This window comes from Ascaphus truei, chromosome 4 (genome assembly GCF_040206685.1).
Source record: "Ascaphus truei isolate aAscTru1 chromosome 4, aAscTru1.hap1, whole genome shotgun sequence".
In the NCBI taxonomy this organism is placed as follows: Eukaryota; Metazoa; Chordata; class Amphibia; order Anura; family Ascaphidae; genus Ascaphus; species Ascaphus truei.
The window spans coordinates 1,144,330-1,166,676 of NC_134486.1; the positions used below are offsets into that span (position 1 = coordinate 1,144,330).

General features: G+C 45.4%; 1 protein-coding gene across 2 annotated transcripts in view; it reads right to left on the reverse strand.

Moving 5' to 3' along the window:
• Nucleotides 1-537: 537 nt before the first annotated feature.
• The window catches only part of CGREF1 (cell growth regulator with EF-hand domain 1), a 114,820-nt gene continuing 93,010 nt past the window's right edge, over nucleotides 538-22,347 (reverse strand). The window contains exons 1-3 of one of the 2 annotated variants that reach the window (XM_075595151.1): nucleotides 21,559-22,249; nucleotides 8,023-8,147; nucleotides 538-1,232 (exon numbers count right to left, since the gene is read on the reverse strand). In XM_075595151.1, the coding sequence (XP_075451266.1) occupies nucleotides 765-1,232; nucleotides 8,023-8,147; nucleotides 21,559-21,622 (657 nt within the window). In that variant the 5' untranslated portion in view covers nucleotides 21,623-22,249 and the 3' untranslated portion in view covers nucleotides 538-764. Of the gene's footprint in view, nucleotides 1,233-8,022; nucleotides 8,148-21,558; nucleotides 22,250-22,347 lie in introns of those variants that run through there. The other variant, XM_075595150.1, reaches the window with a different exon arrangement.

Sequence of the window (22,347 nt, forward strand, 5' to 3'; positions counted from 1 at the left end):
AGGACGCTGGACACACACAGTTACGTACATTACAAGAGAAGGACGCAGGACACAGCCACGCCCATTACAAGAGACGGACGCAGGACGCACACAGCCACGTCCATTACAAGAGAAGGACGCAGGACACACACAGCCACGTCCATTACATGAGAAGGACGCAGGACACACAGAGCCAAGCCCATTACAAGAGAAGGGCGCAGGACACACACAGCCACGTCCATTACAAGAGAAGGACGCAGGACACACACAGCCACGTCCATTACAAGAGAAGGACGCAGGACACACACAGCCATGTCCATTACAAGAGAAGGACGCAGGACACACAGAGCCACGACCATTACCAGAGAAGGACGCAGGACACACACAGCCACTTACATTACAAGAGAAGGACGCAGGACGCACACAGCCACGTCGATTACAAGAGAAGGACGCAGGACGCACACAGCCACGTCCATTACATGAGTAGGACACAGGGCACACACAGCCACGTCCATTACAAGAGAAGGACGCAGGGGATACACAGACTAACTAAAATGCTTTGTATTTTCGCCTCTTAAAGTTTATTGATGTAAAGATGAAGGGGATGAGTTTATTTGTAAGACAGCCCCAAATACCCTCCAAGTCCTCCCTGCAGATACCAGCTGTTTTTCCTGGACGTGCTCCATACGAAGCAGTCAGATGTCAAGTGTTAGGTCCACATGAAAGAGACAGCTGGTAAGGAGAAGCATCTTTATGCGCTTCTTTTTCTAGTGGACATGATAACTTTACATCTCATCCTCCATCCCAACTGTTTTCTGCATGTCCTGTTTCTCTTCCTCCTCTTTCTCCTGTTCCTCCTGCCCTCCAGCGATTTTAGGAATAGTCTCGTCAGTCAGCTCCTCATTGTCTCCCTCCACTGGCTCCTCCTGGCTATTCTCGTAGGCTTCCTCCCGTGAGGGTGCTGGATCGTTAGTTTGGTCTTTGGAAATATCTTGTGCATCCATGGGCTCAGATCCCGGTCCTTCCCCCTGTTTCTTCTCTGTCTTTGTGATGTTCTCTAGGATCCCTTGTCTCTCCTCTCTTGGAGTCCCCTGAGGTGGTGGGATGGCCAAATGCATGGTATCTTGGGATGGGTCCTCCTCAAAGAGGGGTTCAGAAGCATAGACTGGGGGTGTCACGAGTTCAGGGGCACTCAGTAACCCATCCCTGTTTAAATCCTGCTTTTCCAAGACTTCATCTACCACGAGGATTACCTGCAGGGGACAAATACAGGGTTAAATGGTGTAACAACGCATGGTCAAAACAAAGCATTCATAAAGGAAGTCCTTCCCTTTGCTAATAAACAGGCATCTCCTCAAATAGGCCATCAAGTACTGGATAGTCATTTAGTCTGCTCCTCATACCGCAGGGTCACACAATGAGAGAAAGCACCTTAAGCAGATCAAGTTCATCCATCTCCCTTCAGTGATTAGACTGACCGCTGGAGGTAATTCCCACAATACCCCTGTGACAGGGTGAATGAACGTCCCCAGCTATATGCCTGGCAGACGTATGTGTAGGTCTGCAGTGCAGCAGGGACGAGGTTAAAGTTCAGCTGGGAAGCTCCTGACAATTAGAGTGATCCCAGCTGCATAATCAAGGTGTTTTAAAACCCCCAGTCTGCACACAGGAGGGCTGGCTGGTCAAGAGATAGGACTGAAACACTGAAGTAGATTACTGCTATAAGGTCTGTTTTCCAAATGAATGTTTGATGAACTGTCTGGGTTTTTGTATGCTGAAAAGAAGCTTTTGTTTTGTACGCTGAAAAGAAGCTGTTTTGTTTTTTTGTATGAAAAGAAGCTGTTTTGTTTTTGTGTGCTGTATTTTTAAGGCTCAATAAATAGCCTTATCCAGAAACCCCGCGTGTGGTTGCAGGTACCCTGCAACATATGGTGTCAGAAGTGCCGGGATTTTGAGAGGCCCCTGCAGTTGAAGGGCCACACACACAAAAAAAAAATGGAAGAACTTTTAAAAGAGTTTCTGTGCGAGCAGACCAGACAGCAGGGACAGTTAATGCAGGAGCAGGCCCGACTACAGGCAGAGAGAGATGAAAGACTATTGCAGCAGCTAACCCAGCTCCTAACCCAGCAGCAGGAAGCACAGGATGAGCGGATGGCCAGGTTGCTGACTCAATCCAAGGGGTCTGCCAGTCCAGAACTTGCGAACAAACCCCCGGTCCTCCTGAGGAAAATGGCTCCGAACGAGGATCCAGAGGCTTTTCTACTGACGTTTGAAAGGGTTGCCGAAGCCCAGGGCTGGTCTGCAGATCGCTGGGCAACTGCTTTGGCTCCACTCCTTATAGGAGAAGCCCAGCCCGCATATCAGGCCCTCCCAGCGGACCAGGCAATGGATTACAAACAAGTAAAAGCCGCCATACTGGATTGCTTAGGTCTGACCCCAGAGGCCTACCGGCAGCAGTTACGGAGCCTGAAGTACACCGCTAAGATGAGACTCGCTGGATACAACCCGAGGAGCGCACTAAGGAGGCAATTATTGAGCAAGTTGTTTTGGAACAATTCCTACAGATAATACCCCCTTCCGCACGCTCTTGGGTAAAACGCCATGCTGCTGAAACCCTACCTTTGGAGGTCCGACTCGCTGAGAACTTCAAGGAGCAGGCGAGTGTCCTGGACCCGACGGATCCGACTCCACCGGCACTTGCGGACGCCCAAAGAGGGAGGTGGGACCAACGGGGAACCTACGGCCCATCCATACGCAACCGCCAAGTCCCACGGAAGGAGCAGTCATTCCTGCAAGGGAGGGGTTCAAATGCTGGTCCCCGCCGAGACCCTCATCTACTTCCTGATGTCGGCTCGTCGCCTAATGAGAGGAACTTAAGAGGACGTCACACACAGGACCCATCGGAGGCCTGGTCTCCAGTATCCGGTCCCGCTGAGCGGTATCCACGGCACCCTCCGGCAAGGGAACCCTCTCCATGTTCGGCCTGCAGAGAACAAGGCCACCGTCATGTGGACTGTCCACAGATGGATTGCTCCTTCAGCAGGACAGTCGCCTCGGCCTTCCCCAGAGAAAGTGGCAAGCCCTGGCTACTTCCAGTCCAGATTGGTTGTAAAACCGTCCAGGCCCTTATAGATTCAGGCTCTGGAAAAACGCTGGTCTTCCGGGAACTGTTACCGCCTGACGTGCTTTCCTTTGACTCCCCATGGAGTATAGAGGGTATACACAGCGATGTAAAATGGTATCCGACGGCCAAAATCCTACTACAGGTAAAAGGTCAGGAGGCCAGGATCGAAGTAGGAGTCGCTCCTTGGCTCCCTGCCCCCGTTTTGCTCGGCCGTGACTGGCCTTTCTTTTGAAACCTAATGGCTCCAGTCTCTCAGGAGGAGCCTCATTCTCTGACTCAGGAGAAACCTGGTAAACTGTTCCCCTTTTCGGCAGACCTGTTCCCCAGTAGACACCGGGTTCCAAAGACTCAGAGGCAAAGACGCTGTGACAAACAGGACTGGTTGCAGAAATCTGGGACTCAAGGTGGCCATACTAATAGGCATAAGTCACAAGTCATGACTGGGGATGGCCAGAAAGAGGGAGAGATAGGCCCTGGGGATTTACCAGAGCTATGTCTCCCTGATTTTCACCAGAGGCAGAGGGAAGACCCAGTCCTGGCCAAACAATATGATACAGTGGTAAAGATTGATGACCAGATATTGAATGCACAAGGGGTAATGGTGTTCCCTCGTTTTGAATTGTCAAATGAAATCCTGTATAGGGTGAACAAGCAGACACAAACAGGGGAGGTCACCAGACAAATATTGGTTCCCAAGGTGTTTGTTAAAACTGTCTTCACCCTAGCCCATACTGTCCCTTGGGGTGGTCACCTGGGTAGAGATAAAACCTTGGACCGTATTTCGTTCCGCTTCTATTGGCCAGGGATGCATAGTGATATTGCTAAGTTATGTGCGGCATGTCCTGAGTGCCAGCTAACTAGTCCGAAGGGACAAAAAAAACAGCCCCCTTGGTTCCTCTACCCTTGGTGTCCGTTCCCTTTGAGAAGATTGGTGTAGACTTTGTAGGACATCTAGAACCTTCTGCGAAAGGACACAGGTTCATTCTCGTAATAGTCGACTATGCAACAAGATATCCTGTGGCGTTCCCCCTGAGGACAGCAACGGCGAAGCAAGTAGCCAACAAATTGTGGGAGCTGTTCTCACGGGTTTGACTTCCACAGATTATGTTGACAGACCAAGGTACAAATTTAATGGCTGTGATGATGGGGAGGATTTGGCCCGGGATTAAAGGGGTTACACCCCAATTGGCCACCCTCTACCCTCACCTGGGAAGCAAGGGGTTAACTGGACTGAGGTCCAGTAATGTGTTTTTACCTCGCTTCCATATCCAAATGCTTATTCCCCTGTGTAACTGTATTGTGTTATCCTGGTGTTTGCACTCACACATACACTAGGGTTGATCCGGGAGAGCAAGGGTTAATATTTCTTTAGTGATTATAGCCCTTTGTTTAAATTACCCTCAAAGATGCCTGCCTACTAAATGCAAATGGTCAGGAGAGAGACCAAATGGGTAGGAAGCAGCCCCTGATCAAAGGCTACCTGTTTGCAGGAAGCTGGAGTGGATTGTGAGCGTTATAACTCACACTTACAAACCATAGTATCCTGCCATGTGGTAGACTGGCCAAACGCCCCTGATTTAGGAGTGGGGCTACAGAATGAGTGACCTTATTAAATATAAGAATATTATGAGATGTCCTCGGCTGAACATGCTATAAGTTACATATGTGTATTCGTGGGACTTACCCGCAACTAACGGTTACAGACACCTGGTGTTTAGCCGGTCCTAACAGACAGATATTAATATCTCTCTTAATTTTAGTATTACACGGTAATATTTAGTCTCATTGGGAGCGTCATGCGTTACGGAATGTATTAATACGGCTCGCGTGCCAGTAAGTATTACTGAACTGAAGTTATGAAGTTATTTAGATAGGGAAAAGCAGTTTTTAAACGTCCTTGGGTGGGAGGAGTTTTACTGTGAGGAAAACTGTCAACGTCACCACTGATTTATGAGAGGGACTGTGTTTAGGTTGTGTTCAAAGGGAAATAATTGTATAAGAACCAGGCTCAGCCTATGGCTATTGTCTTCATGTATAGTCTTCATGACCTGCCTGTCTTGCTGTGATGTCAACTGAAATATGGAAGAAATGGCCATCCTGTATCCTGATGGCCTTCTTGTCCTAATCTTTAAGTAAGTGTCTATATTTTGCCTGTTTTTTGTATATCTCGTGTGTTCACCTTTATCAAGGAATAAATTATATTTTATCATATCTAAGTCTCGTCCCAGTTCAACCCAGTTATATATATATATATATTTTTTTTTGGTGTGTATTATTAATAGCCTGTCACAAAGCTCCCGTCACAATGGCTAAACTGATGCAGGATGTCTTAAAATTACTAGAGGTCAAGTCTGTTCGGACATCGGTCTACCATCCACGGATTGGTGGAAAGATTTAACTGAACTCTAATAGGGATGCTGAGAAAATTTGTAGATTCGGAGAAGAGAGCCTGGGATGAACTTCTCCCTTTTCTGCTGTTCGCAGTGCGGGAAGTTCCCCAGGCCTCCACGGGGTTCTCTTCATTTGAATTATTGTACTGTATTGCCGCCAACCCCGGGGTATCCTAGACCTCCTAAAGGAGTCCTGGGAGGAACAGCAGTCCCCTTCTAAGAATACCCTGCAATATGCACTAGACCTTAGGAAGCGCCTAGATGTGGTCGGCCAATTTGTTAGGGAGAATCTTAGATCAGCCCAGGACAGTCAGGAGAGACATTACAATCAGAATGCTCGCATGAGAGTGTTTCACCCAGGAGACCAGGTGATGTTATTATTACCCAGTTGTGAGAGCAAACTCCTAGCCAAATGGCAGGGCCCATTCGAAGTACTCCGCCACACGGGTGATGTGGATTACGAGATCGCTCAACCAGGGTACAGGAAGGGTGAACAAATTTACCATGTGAACTTGCTGAAACCCTAGAAGGTGCAGGGGTCTCTATTCATCCACCCGGTGGAGAAGGAAACGGACCTGGGTCCTCAGCCCCCACGGGAGAACATCTTGGGTGACGATAAAATCCCAATGGGTAGACAATTGTCCTCTGAACAAAAAGGGGACTTGTTAGAAATAATTACACAATTCAATTATGTTTTTTCTGATTTACCAGGGCAAACTAATTTAGTTTCCCATATGATAGAGACAGCACCTGGGGTAAAAGTACGTTCTCGTCCTTACAGGTTGACTGAAAGCCGTAAGGCCCTGGTAGATAAGGAGGTACAAGAAATGTTACACTTAGGAGTGATTGAGGAATCAGGCAGTGAGTGGTGTAGTCCACTAGTTATGGTCCCTAAAGCCGATGGGAAGGTAAGATTTTGTGAGGACCTCCGAAAGGTCAATGCGGTATCCAAATTTGACGCATATCCGATGCCAAGGGTGGACGAGTTAATTGACGCCCTTGGTAACGCGGAATATATATCCACGCTGGACTTAACAAAAGGATACTGGCAAATCCCTTCAGAGGAAAAGTCCAAGTGCAAAACAGCCTTTGCCACTCCCATGGGTTTATACCAGTTTGTGACAATGCCATTTGGACTGCATGGAGCCCCAGCCACATTTCAGAGGCTCATGGATAAAGTACTGAGACCTCATAGGGCTTATGCTGCGGCCTACCTAGATGACATTGTCATTTATAGTAAACACTGGCGGGCCCATCTAAATAGGCTGAAAGCGATCCTCAAGTCGCTAAGAGAGGCAGGGCTCACAGCCAACCCTAAGAAATGTGCCTTAGGTAAGGCGGAAACCAAGTACCTGGGGTATGCAGTGGGTGGTGGAAAAGTAAGGCCACTAGCCGATAAGGTAGCTGCCCTGAAAGAAGTTCCGACCCCCCCGAACAAAAACGCAGGTACGCTCCCTGTTGGGTTTAGCAGGGTACTATCGGAGGTTCATCCCTAACTACTCGGAAGTTGCAGCCCCACTAACAGACCTCACAAAAAAGTGTGCCCCTACACAAGTGGTATGGTCAAGGGAGTGCCAGAGAGCATTTGAGGAGGTAAAAAGGTGTCTATCAGAGGGTCCTGTCCTTAGAAGCCCAGACTTCGATAAACCTTTTATTGTACAAACCGATGCCTCAGAGATAGGGCTAGGGGCAGTGCTCTCGCAACAGTTTGAGGGAGTGGAACATCCGATCCTTTATTTGAGTAGGAAATTGTTCCCAAGGGAAAAAAACTACTCAGTAATTGAGAAGGAGTGTCTCGCAGTAAAGTGGGCAATCGAGGCCTTGAGGCACTACCTGACGGGAGTACATTTTACATTTGTAACAGACCATGCTCCATTAAAATGGTTAAATACTATGAAAGACTCCAATACTAGGTTGACCAGGTGGTATATGGCCCTCCAACCCTTCTCGTTTGAGATTCAGCACAGACCTGGAAAAGAAAATTAGAATGCTGATTTCTTCTCTAGAGAAGGGGTGGATGGTCGGGCTTCAGCCGTGCATTGCCCCAGCCACACACTAACAGGGGAGGAATGTGACAGGGTGAATGAACGTCACCAGCTCTATGCCTGGCAGACGTATGTGTAGGTATGCAGTGCAGCAGGGACGAGGTTAACTTTCAGCTGGGAAGCTCCTGATAATTAGTCTGATCCCAGCTGCATAATCAAGGTGTTTTAAAACCCCCAGGCTGTACACATATGAGGGCTGGCTGGTCAAGAGATAGGACTGAAACGCTGAAGTAGATTACTGCTATAAGGTCTGTTTTCCAAATGCATGTTTGATGAACTGTCCGGGTTTTTGTATGCTGAAAAGAAGCTGTTTTGTTTTTGTGCTGTATTTTTAAGGCTCAATAAATAGCCTTATCTAGAAACCCCACGTGTGGTTGCATGTACCCTGCAACAACCCCTCTAAGTCTTCTCCCTCACATTCATACAATGTCCATCTCTTTAACGTGGGGATGCTAAGGATCGTCCCACTCTCTCTGATAATTACAGATTCTGGGGGTGGCTTTGTCGGCGAATTTTGGGACAGGATCCCTTTCAGCAGCTGCATGAGCTCCAGGCCATCGAGACGTCCGCTCTTGTCATAGTCGTGGAGGAGGAAGAGGTGGAGGATGGCTGGTAGGAAAGGAACACAGAAAGTAACAAGGCATTAGTTACCAACCTGAAGTTGTGAAATTAAGGTTAATCATAAATAGGGAGTCTGGTTTTGGGTTTTAACCAAAAAAAACACAACTGATGGACTTGCACTTTCAGTTAAAACCGATAAACACTAAAAATTACAACTTTTGTGGCAGCCCGTCCACTGGTCAGAGGCAGAGGCATTACCGGGAAGTATGGAAACTAAAATAAGTGCCCCGATAAACACCAAATTCAACACTGAGACACACGGACTTAAAGAAAAGAAAATAAACAGCGAAAACCGGAATTCTTCGTCATAAATCAGCGTACATAGATACAATAAACCCCCCGTACATAGATACAATAACCCCCCGTACATAGATACAATAACCCCCCGTACATAGATACAATAACCCCCCGTACATAGATACAATAACCCCCCGTACATAGATACAATAACCCCCCGTACATAGATACAATAACCCCCCGTACATAGATACAATAACCCCCCGTACATAGATACAATAACCCCCCGTACATAGATACAATAACCCCCCGTACATAGATACAATAACCCCCCGTACATAGATACAATAACCACCCGTACATAGATACAATAACCCCCCGTACATAGATACAATAACCCCCCGTACATAGATACAATAACCCCCGTACATAGATACAATAACCCCCCGTACATAGATACAATAAACCCCCCGTACATAGATACAATAACCCCCCGTACATAGATACAATAACCCCCCGTACATAGATACAATAACCCCCGTACATAGATACAATAACCCCCGTACATAGATACAATAACCCCCCGTACATAGATACAGTAACCCCCGTACATAGATACAATAACCCCCGTACATAGATACAATAACCCCCCGTACATAGATACAATAACCCCCGTACATAGATACAATAACCCCCCGTACATAGATACAATAACCCCCCGTACATAGATACAATAACCCCCCGTACATAGATACAATACCCCCCGTACATAGATACAATAACCCCCGTACATAGATACAATAACCCCCCCGTACATAGATACAATAACCCCCGTACATAGATACAATAACCCCCCGTACATAGATACAATAACCCCCGCACATAGATACAATAACCCCCCCGTACATAGATACAATAACCCCCCGTACATAGATACAATACCCCCCGTACATAGATACAATAACCCCCCGTACATAGATACAATAACCCCCCGTACATAGATACAATAACCCCCCGTACATAGATACAGTAACCCCCGTACATAGATACAATAACCCCCCGTACATAGATACAATAACCCCCCGTACATAGATACAATAACCCCCCGTACATAGATACAATAACCCCCCCCCGTACATAGATACAATAACCCCCGTACATAGATACAATAACCCCCGTACATAGATACAATACCCCCCGTACATAGATACAATAACCCCCCGTACATAGATACAATAACCACCCGTACATAGATACAATAACCCCCCGTACATAGATACAATAACCCCCCGTACATAGATACAATAACCCCCCGTACATAGATACAATAACCCCCCGTACATAGATACAATAACCCCCGTACATAGATACAATAAACCCCCGTACATAGATACAATAACCCCCGTACATAGATACAATAACCCCCCGTACATAGATACAATAAACCCCCGTACATAGATACAATAACCCCCGTACATAGATACAATAACCCCCCGTACATAGATACAATAACCCCCCGTACATAGATACAATAACCCCCCGTACATAGATACAATAACCCCCGTACATAGATACAATAACCCCCCGTACATAGATACAATAACCCCCCGTACATAGATACAATAACCCCCCCGTACATAGATACAATAACCCCCCGTACATAGATACAATATCCCCCCGTACATAGATACAATAACCCCCCGTACATAGATACAATAACCCCCCCGTACATAGATACAATAACCCCCCGTACATAGATACAATAACCCCCCCGTACATAGATACAATATCCCCCGTACATAGATACAATAACCCCCCGTACATAGATACAATATCCCCCCGTACATAGATACAATAACCCCCCGTACATAGATACAATAACCCCCGTACATAGATACAATAACCCCCCGTACATAGATACAATAACCCCCCGTACATAGATACAATAACCCCCGTACATAGATACAATAACCCCCGTACATAGATACAGTAACCCCCCGTACATAGATACAATAACCCCCCGTACATAGATACAATAACCCCCGTACATAGATACAATAACCCCCCCGTACATAGATACAATAAACCCCCCGTACATAGATACAATAACCCCCGTACATAGATACAATAACCCCCGTACATAGATACAATAACCCCCCGTACATAGATACAATAACCCCCGTACATAGATACAATAACCCCCCGTACATAGATACAATAACCCCCCGTACATAGATACAATAACCCCCCGTACATAGATACAATAACCCCCGTACATAGATACAATAACCCCCGTACATAGATACAATAACCCCCCGTACATAGATACAATAACCCCCCGTACATAGATACAATAACCCCCCGTACATAGATACAATAACCCCCCGTACATAGATACAATATCCCCCCGTACATAGATACAATAACCCCCCGTACATAGATACAATAACCCCCCCGTACATAGATACAATAACCCCCCGTACATAGATACAATAACCCCCCCGTACATAGATACAATATCCCCCCGTACATAGATACAATAACCCCCCGTACATAGATACAATAACCCCCCCGTACATAGATACAATAACCCCCCGTACATAGATACAATATCCCCCCGTACATAGATACAATAACCCCCCGTACATAGATACAATAACCCCCCCGTACATAGATACAATAACCCCCCGTACATAGATACAATAACCCCCCCGTACATAGATACAATATCCCCCGTACATAGATACAATAACCCCCCGTACATAGATACAATATCCCCCCGTACATAGATACAATAACCCCCCGTACATAGATACAATAACCCCCCCGTACATAGATACAATAACCCCCCGTACATAGATACAATATCCCCCCGTACATAGATACAATAACCCCCCGTACATAGATACAATAACCCCCCCGTACATAGATACAATATCCCCCCGTACATAGATACAATAACCCCCCGTACATAGATACAATATCCCCCCGTACATAGATACAATAACCCCCCGTACATAGATACAATAACCCCCCCGTACATAGATACAATAACCCCCCGTACATAGATACAATATCCCCCCGTACATAGATACAATAACCCCCCGTACATAGATACAATAACCCCCCCGTACATAGATACAATAACCCCCCGTACATAGATACAATAACCCCCCCGTACATAGATACAATAACCCCCGTACATAGATACAATAACCCCCCGTACATAGATACAATAACCCCCGCACATAGATACAATAACCCCCCGTACATAGATACAATAACCCCCGTACATAGATACAATAACCCCCCGTACATAGATACAATAACCCCCCGTACATAGATACAATAACCCCCGTACATAGATACAATAACCCCCCGTACATAGATACAATAACCCCCCGTACATAGATACAATAACCCCCCGTACATAGATACAATAACCCCCGTACATAGATACAATAACCCCCCGTACATAGATACAATAAACCCCCGTACATAGATACAATAACCCCCCCGTACATAGATACAATAACCCCCTCGTACAGAGATACAATAACCCCCTCGTACATAGATACAATAACCCCCGTACATAGATACAATAACCCCCCGTACATAGATACAATAACCCCCCGTACATAGATACAATAACCCCCCGTACATAGATACAATAACCCCCCGTACATAGATACAATAACCCCCCGTACATAGATACAATAACCCCCCGTACATAGATACAATAACCCCCTCGTACATAGATACAATAACCCCCCGTACATAGATACAATAACCCCCGTACATAGATACAATAAACCCCCGTACATAGATACAATAAACCCCCGTACATAGATACAATAACCCCCCCTACATAGATACAATAACCCCCGTACATAGATACAATAACCCCCCGTACATAGATACAATAACCCCCGTACATAGATACAATAACCCCCCGTACATAGATACAATAACCCCCCCGTACATAGATACAATAACCCCCGTACATAGATACAATAACCCCCCGTACATAGATACAATAACCCCCCGTACATAGATACAATAACCCCCCGTACATAGATACAATAACCCCCCCGTACATAGATACAATAACCCCCCCGTACATAGATACAATAACCCCCCGTACATAGATACAATAACCCCCCGTACATAGATACAATAACCCCCGTACATAGATACAATAACCCCCCGTACATACATACAATAACCCCCCGTACATAGATACAATAATCCCCGTACATAGATACAATAACCCCCCGTACATAGATACAATAACCCCCCGTACATAGATACAATAACCCCCGTACATAGATACAATAACCCCCCGTACATAGATACAATAACCCCCCGTACATAGATACAATAAACCCCCGTACATAGATACAATAACCCCCCGTACATAGATACAATAACCCCCGTACATAGATACAATAACTCCCCGTACATAGATACAATAACCCCCCGTACATAGATACAATAACTCCCCGTACATAGATACAATAACTCCCCGTACATAGATACAATAACCCCCCGTACATAGATACAATAACTCCCCGTACATAGATACAATAAACCCCCCGTACATAGATACAATAAACCCCCCGTACATAGATACAATAACCCCCCGTACATAGATACAATAAACCCCCCGTACATAGATACAATAAACCCCCCGTACATTGATACAATAGCCCCCCGTACATAGATACAATAACCCCCCGTACATAGATACAATAACCCCCCGTACATAGATACAATAACCCCCCGCACATAGATACAATAACCCCCCGTACATAGATACAATAACCCCCCGTACATATATACAATAACCACCCGTACATAGATACAATAACCCCCCGTACATAGATACAATAACTCCCCGTACATAGATACAATAAACCCCCCGTACATAGATACAATAAACCCCCCGTACATAGATACAATAACTCCCCGTACATAGATACAATAAACCCCCCGTACATAGATACAATAAACCCCCCGTACATAGATACAATAACCCCCCGTACATAGATACAATAAACCCCCCGTACATAGATACAATAAACCCCCCGTACATTGATACAATAGCCCCCCGTACATAGATACAATAACCCCCCGTACATAGATACAATAACCCCCCGCACATAGATACAATAACCCCCCGCACATAGATACAATAACCCCCCGTACATAGATACAATAACCCCCCGTACATATATACAATAACCACCCGTACATAGATACAATAACCCCCCGTACATAGATACAATAACCACCCGTACATAGATACAATAACCACCCGTACATAGATACAATAACCCCCCGTACATAGATACAATAACCCCCCGTACATAGATACAATAACCCCCCGTACATAGATACATTAACCACCCGTACATAGATACAATAAACCCCCGTACATAGATACAATAACCCCCCGTACATAGATACAAAAAACCCCCGTACATAGATACAATAACCCCCCGTACATAGATACAATAACCCCCCGTACATAGATACAATAACCCCCCGTACATAGATACAATAACCTCCCGTACATAGATACAATAACCCCCGTACATAGATACAATAACCCCCCGTACATAGATACAATAATCCCCGTACATAGATACAATAAACCCCCCGTACATAGATACAATAACCCCCCGTACATAGATACAATATCCCCCCATACATAGATACAATAACCCCCCGTACATAGATACAATAACCCCCCCGTACATAGATACAATATCCCCCCGTACATAGATACAATAACCCCCCGTACATAGATACAATATCCCCCCGTACATAGATACAATAACCCCCCGTACATAGATACAATAACCCCCCCGTACATAGATACAATAACCCCCCGTACATAGATACAATAACCCCCCGTACATAGATACAATAACCCCCCGTACATAGATACAATAACCCCCCGTACATAGATACAATAACCCCCCGTACATAGATACAATATCCCCCCGTACATAGATACAATAACCCCCCGTACATAGATACAATAACCCCCCCGTACATAGATACAATAACCCCCCGTACATAGATACAATAACCCCCCCGTACATAGATACAATAACCCCCGTACATAGATACAATAACCCCCCGTACATAGATACAATAACCCCCGCACATAGATACAATAACCCCCCGTACATAGATACAATAACCCCCGTACATAGATACAATAACCCCCCGTACATAGATACAATAACCCCCCGTACATAGATACAATAACCCCCGTACATAGATACAATAACCCCCCGTACATAGATACAATAACCCCCCGTACATAGATACAATAACCCCCCGTACATAGATACAATAACCCCCGTACATAGATACAATAACCCCCCGTACATAGATACAATAAACCCCCGTACATAGATACAATAACCCCCCCGTACATAGATACAATAACCCCCTCGTACAGAGATACAATAACCGCCTCGTACATAGATACAATAACCCCCGTACATAGATACAATAACCCCCCGTACATAGATACAATAACCCCCCGTACATAGATACAATAACCCCCCGTACATAGATACAATAACCCCCCGTACATAGATACAATAACCCCCCGTACATAGATACAATAACCCCCCGTACATAGATACAATAACCCCCTCGTACATAGATACAATAACCCCCCGTACATAGATACAATAACCCCCGTACATAGATACAATAAACCCCCGTACATAGATACAATAAACCCCCGTACATAGATACAATAACCCCCCCTACATAGATACAATAACCCCCGTACATAGATACAATAACCCCCCGTACATAGATACAATAACCCCCGTACATAGATACAATAACCCCCCGTACATAGATACAATAACCCCCCCGTACATAGATACAATAACCCCCGTACATAGATACAATAACCCCCCGTACATAGATACAATAACCCCCCGTACATAGATACAATAACCCCCCGTACATAGATACAATAACCCCCCCGTACATAGATACAATAACCCCCCCGTACATAGATACAATAACCCCCCGTACATAGATACAATAACCCCCCGTACATAGATACAATAACCCCCGTACATAGATACAATAACCCCCCGTACATACATACAATAACCCCCCGTACATAGATACAATAATCCCCGTACATAGATACAATAACCCCCCGTACATAGATACAATAACCCCCCGTACATAGATACAATAACCCCCGTACATAGATACAATAACCCCCCGTACATAGATACAATAACCCCCCGTACATAGATACAATAAACCCCCGTACATAGATACAATAACCCCCCGTACATAGATACAATAACCCCCGTACATAGATACAATAACTCCCCGTACATAGATACAATAACCCCCCGTACATAGATACAATAACTCCCCGTACATAGATACAATAACTCCCCGTACATAGATACAATAACCCCCCGTACATAGATACAATAACTCCCCGTACATAGATACAATAAACCCCCCGTACATAGATACAATAACCCCCCGTACATAGATACAATAAACCCCCCGTACATAGATACAATAAACCCCCCGTACATTGATACAATAACCCCCCGTACATAGATACAATAAACCCCCGTACATAGATACAATAACCCCCCCTACATAGATACAATAACCCCCGTACATAGATACAATAACCCCCCGTACATAGATACAATAACCCCCGTACATAGATACAATAACCCCCCGTACATAGATACAATAACCCCCCGTACATAGATACAATAACCCCCCGTACATAGATACAATAACCCCCCGTACATAGATACAATAACCCCCCGTACATAGATACAATAACCCCCCGTACATAGATACAATAACCCCCCGTACATAGATACAATAACCCCCCGTACATAGATACAATAACCCCCTCGTACATAGATACAATAACCCCCCGTACATAGATACAATAACCCCCGTACATAGATACAATAAACCCCCGTACATAGATACAATAAACCCCCGTACATAGATACAATAACCCCCCCTACATAGATACAATAACCCCCGTACATAGATACAATAACCCCCCGTACATAGATACAATAACCCCCGTACATAGATACAATAACCCCCCGTACATAGATACAATAACCCCCCCGTACATAGATACAATAACCCCCGTACATAGATACAATAACCCCCCGTACATAGATACAATAACCCCCCGTACATAGATACAATAACCCCCCGTACATAGATACAATAACCCCCCCGTACATAGATACAATAACCCCCCCATACATAGATACAATAACCCCCCGTACATAGATACAATAACCCCCCGTACATAGATACAATAACCCCCGTACATAGATACAATAACCCCCCGTACATACATACAATAACCCCCCGTACATAGATACAATAATCCCCGTACATAGATACAATAACCCCCCGTACATAGATACAATAACCCCCCGTACATAGATACAATAACCCCCGTACATAGATACAATAACCCCCCGTACATAGATACAATAACCCCCCGTACATAGATACAATAAACCCCCGTACATAGATACAATAACCCCACGTACATAGATACAATAACCCCCGTACATAGATACAATAACTCCCCGTACATAGATACAATAACCCCCCGTACATAGATACAATATCCCCCCGTACATAGATACAATAACCCCCCGTACATAGATACAATAACCCCCCGTACATAGATACAATAACTCCCCGTACATAGATACAATAACTCCCCGTACATAGATACAATAACCCCCCGTACATAGATACAATAACTCCCCGTACATAGATACAATAAACCCCCCGTACATAGATACAATAACCCCCCGTACATAGATACAATAAACCCCCCGTACATAGATACAATAAACCCCCCGTACATTGATACAATAACCCCCCGTACATAGATACAATAACCCCCCGTACATAGATACAATAACCCCCCGTACATAGATACAATAACCCCCCGTACATAGATACAATAACCCCCCGTACATAGATACAATAACCCCCCGTACATAGATACAATAACCCCCCGTACATAGATACAATAACCACCCGTACATAGATACAATAACCCCCCGTACATAGATACAATAACCACCCGTACATAGATACAATAACCACCCGTACATAGATACAATAACCCCCCGTACATAGATACAATAACCCCCCGTACATAGATACAATAACCCCCCGTACATAGATACATTAACCACCCGTACATAGATACAATAAACCCCCGTACATAGATACAATAACCCCCCGTACATAGATACAAAAACCCCCCGTACATAGATACAATAACCCCCCGTACATAGATACAATAACCCCCCGTACATAGATACAATAACCCCCCGTACATAGATACAATAACCTCCCGTACATAGATACAATAACCCCCGTACATAGATACAATAACCCCCCGTACATAGATACAATAATCCCCGTACATAGATACAATAAACCCCCCGTACATAGATACAATAACCCCCCGTACATAGATACAATAACCCCCCGTACATAGATACAATAACCCCCGTACATAGATACAATAACCCCCCGTACGTAGATACAATAACCCCCGTACGTAGATACAATAACCCCCCGTACGTAGATACAATAACCCCCCGTACGTAGATAAAATAACCCCCGTACGTAGATACAATAACCCCCAGTACATAGATACAATAACCCCCCGTACATAGATACAATAACCCCCCGTACATAGATACAATAACCCCCCGTACATAGATACAATAACCCCCCGTACATAGATACAATAACCCCCCGTACATAGATTCAATAACCACCCGTACATAGATACAATAACCCCCCCGTACATAGATACAATAACCCCCTGTACATAGATACAATAACCCCCCGTACATAGATACAGTAACCCCCCGTACATAGATACAATAACCCCCGTACATAGATACAATAACCCCCCGTACATAGATACAGTAACCCCCCGTACATAGATACAATAACCCCCCGTACATAGATACAATAACCCCCGTACATAGATACAATAACCCCCCGTACATACATACAATAACCCCCCGTACATAGATACAATAACCCCCCGTACATAGATACAATAACCCCCCTGTACATAGATACAATAACCCCCCGTACATAGATACAATAACCCCCCTGTACATAGATACAATAACCCCCCGTACATAGATACAATAACCCCCCGTACATTGATACAATAACCCCCCTGTACATAGATACAATAACCCCCCGTACATAGATACAATAACCCCCGTACATAGATACAATAACCCCCCGTACATAGATACAATAACCCCCCGTACATAGATACAATAACCCCCCGTACATAGATACAATAACCCCCCCGTACATAGATACAATAACCCCCCGTACATAGATACAATATCCCCCCGTACATAGATACAATAACCCCCGCACATAGATACAATAACCCCCCGTACATAGATACAATAACCCCCCGTACATAGATACAATATCCCCCCGTACATAGATACAATAACCCCCGCACATAGATACAATAACCCCCGTACATAGATACAATAACCCCCCGTACATAGATACAATAACCCCCCGTACATAGATACAATAACCCCCCGTACATAGATACAATAACCCCCCGTACATAGATACAATAACCCCCCGTACATAGATACAATAACCCCCGTACATAGATACAATAACCCCCCCGTACATAGATACAATAAACCCCCCGTACATAGATACAATAACCCCCGTACATAGATACAATAACCCCCGTACATAGATACAATAACCCCCCGTACATAGATACAATAACCCCCGTACATAGATACAATAACCCCCCGTACATAGATACAATAACCCCCCGTACATAGATACAATAACCCCCCGTACATAGATACAATAACCCCCGTACATAGATACAATAACCCCTGTACATAGATACAATAACCCCCCGTACATAGATACAATAACCCCCCGTACATAGATACAATAACCCCCCGTACATAGATACAATAACCCCCCCGTACATAGATACAATATCCCCCCGTACATAGATACAATAACCCCCCGTACATAGATACAATAACCCCCCCGTACATAGATACAATAACCCCCCGTACATAGATACAAGAACCCCCCCGTACATAGATACAATATCCCCCGTACATAGATACAATAACCCCCCGTACATAGATACAATAAACCCCGTACATAGATACAATAACCCCCCGTACATAGATACAATAACCCCCGCACATAGATACAATAACCCCCCGTACATAGATACAATAACCCCCCGTACATAGATACAATAACCCCCGTACATAGATACAATAACCCCCCGTACATAGATACAATAACCCCCCGTACATAGATACAATAACCCCCCGTACATAGATACAATAACCCCCGTACATAGATACAATAACCCCCCGTACATAGATACAATAACCCCCCGTACATAGATACAATAACTCCCCGTACATAGATACAATAACCCCCCGTACATAGATACAATAACCCCCGTACATAGATACAATAACCCCCCGTACGTAGATACAATAACCCCCGTACATAGATACAATAACCCCCCGTACATAGATACAATAACCCCCCGTACATAGATACAATAACCCCCGTACATAGATACAATAACCCCCAGTACATAGATACAATAACCCCCCGTACATAGATACAATAACCCCCCGTACATAGATACAATAAGCCCCCGTACATAGATACAATAACCCCCCGTACATAGATACAATAACCCCCCGTACATAGATACAATAACCACCCGTACATAGATACAATAACCCCCCCGTACATAGATACAATAACCCCCCCGTACATTGATACAATAACCCCCCGTACATAGATACAATAACCCCCCGTAAATAGATACAGTAACCCCCCGTACATAGATACAATAACCCCCGTACATAGATACAATAACCCCCCGTACATAGATACAGTAACCCCCCGTACATAGATACAATAACCCCCCGTACATAGATACAATAACCCCCGTACATAGATACAATAACCCCCCGTACATAGATACAATAACCCCCCGTACATAGATACAATAACCCCCGTACATAGATACAATAACTCTCCGTACATAGATACAATAACCCCCCGTACATAGATACAATAACTCCCCGTACATAGATACAATAAACCCCCCGTACATAGATACAATAAACCCCCCGTACATAGATACAATAACCCCCCGTACATAGATACAATAAACCCCCCGTACATAGATACAATAAACCCCCCGTACATTGATACAATAACCCCCCGTACATAGATACAATAACCCCCCGTACATAGATACAATAACCCCCCGTACATAGATACAATAACCCCCCGCACATAGATACAATAACCCCCCGTACATAGATACAATAACCCCCCGTACATAGATACAATAACCCCCCGTACATAGATACAATAACCACCCGTACATAGATACAATAACCCCCCGTACATAGATACAATAACCCCCCGTACATAGATACAATAACCCCCCGTACATAGATACAATAACCCCCCGTACATAGATACAATAACCCCCCGTACATAGATACAATAACCCCCCGTACATATGTAGCCCTCTTACCCCCACCCTAAGTGAGATTGGGGTGTGTAGGTGTATCTGACTACTTCTAGTGTGGTGCTATACCTGTTGGCTCACAGGAGGGCTGAGCGTCCGCCATGGGGAACCTGGGGCCATTATACTAGGGGTACTTACTTCCAACGATGCAGCGCCTCCACCTGCGATGGCTCCCACCATAGGGGGAGTGGTTCCTCGCAGGACAATCACAATAATCGATACTCACACAGATATATATATTAACTAGGGACTTTACTGAACATGCAAGAAACAGATCACAGCAATATCAACATCATAACCTGTGTTCCTCTCTAGAGGAGACACTTACTGCGTCGCGCAGGACGCTTCCCAACACTAGGTGATCCCACCCAGTGTCCCGAGAATCCCCACCCAATGTCCCGCACTCTAATAGAGAACGTGGGTGACTGCGCAGTCACTAATTAATGTGTTAGGCCTGTTGGTGCACATATATATAGTGAATACCTTCCGAGCACTCCGATGCTCGGGTCCGCAACAATCTTCTAAAAGGGTCAGACGTGCGATGCATCCGTCTGATCCTATCCAGGTAATTCTCCAGGAACCCCAACGAGGGTCCAACCGCTTCACGGGAACACAACCGAATCACGGCAACACCAACCGCATCACGGGAACAGCAACCGCCGCTATATCCCTATCTCTTTCTCACTAACCCTAACGTGACAGGAACCCTAACCTAGGGCCTGTCCCTGATGAACCGCAACCTGGGGTGGCTTGGGGAAATCTCCTAGGGCCTGCGGAGTAATAACCTGCCCCTCTCCCCTAACTCATCCCAGTCCTGACACTCACTGAACACTAACACTAACACTACGCACTGCAAACTTCATAACGCGTACCGCCACTTGCTGCACACTATCACTATGCCTTCTTGTCAGGCCTCACAGCACTGCCAGCCGTGATCCTGACAAGACAGCACACAGACACGCACTAAGGGCAGCGTCCCTATCTGGGCCGTCCCTCAACACTTACCCACTAACCTGGTGGGGAGTTGGGGCCTTACTTGGGATGTGGGGACCTTACTCGATGCAGGAGCTGCACATGCTCTCTGCACCCTTCCTTCCCTCACAGCTCCCCAGCTCCAACTGCCGTTCTCAGCGCGCGAAATGTATCTTATTGCTCCCTCTGGAGATCCTTGGCCCTTATTGGCCACACGGAGGCACCTGATGTGCTTGCCCCTAAGCCTCATGGGAGTTGTAGTCCTGTGGAGGCTGCAAATACATTGGGGCCGCGTGCGCG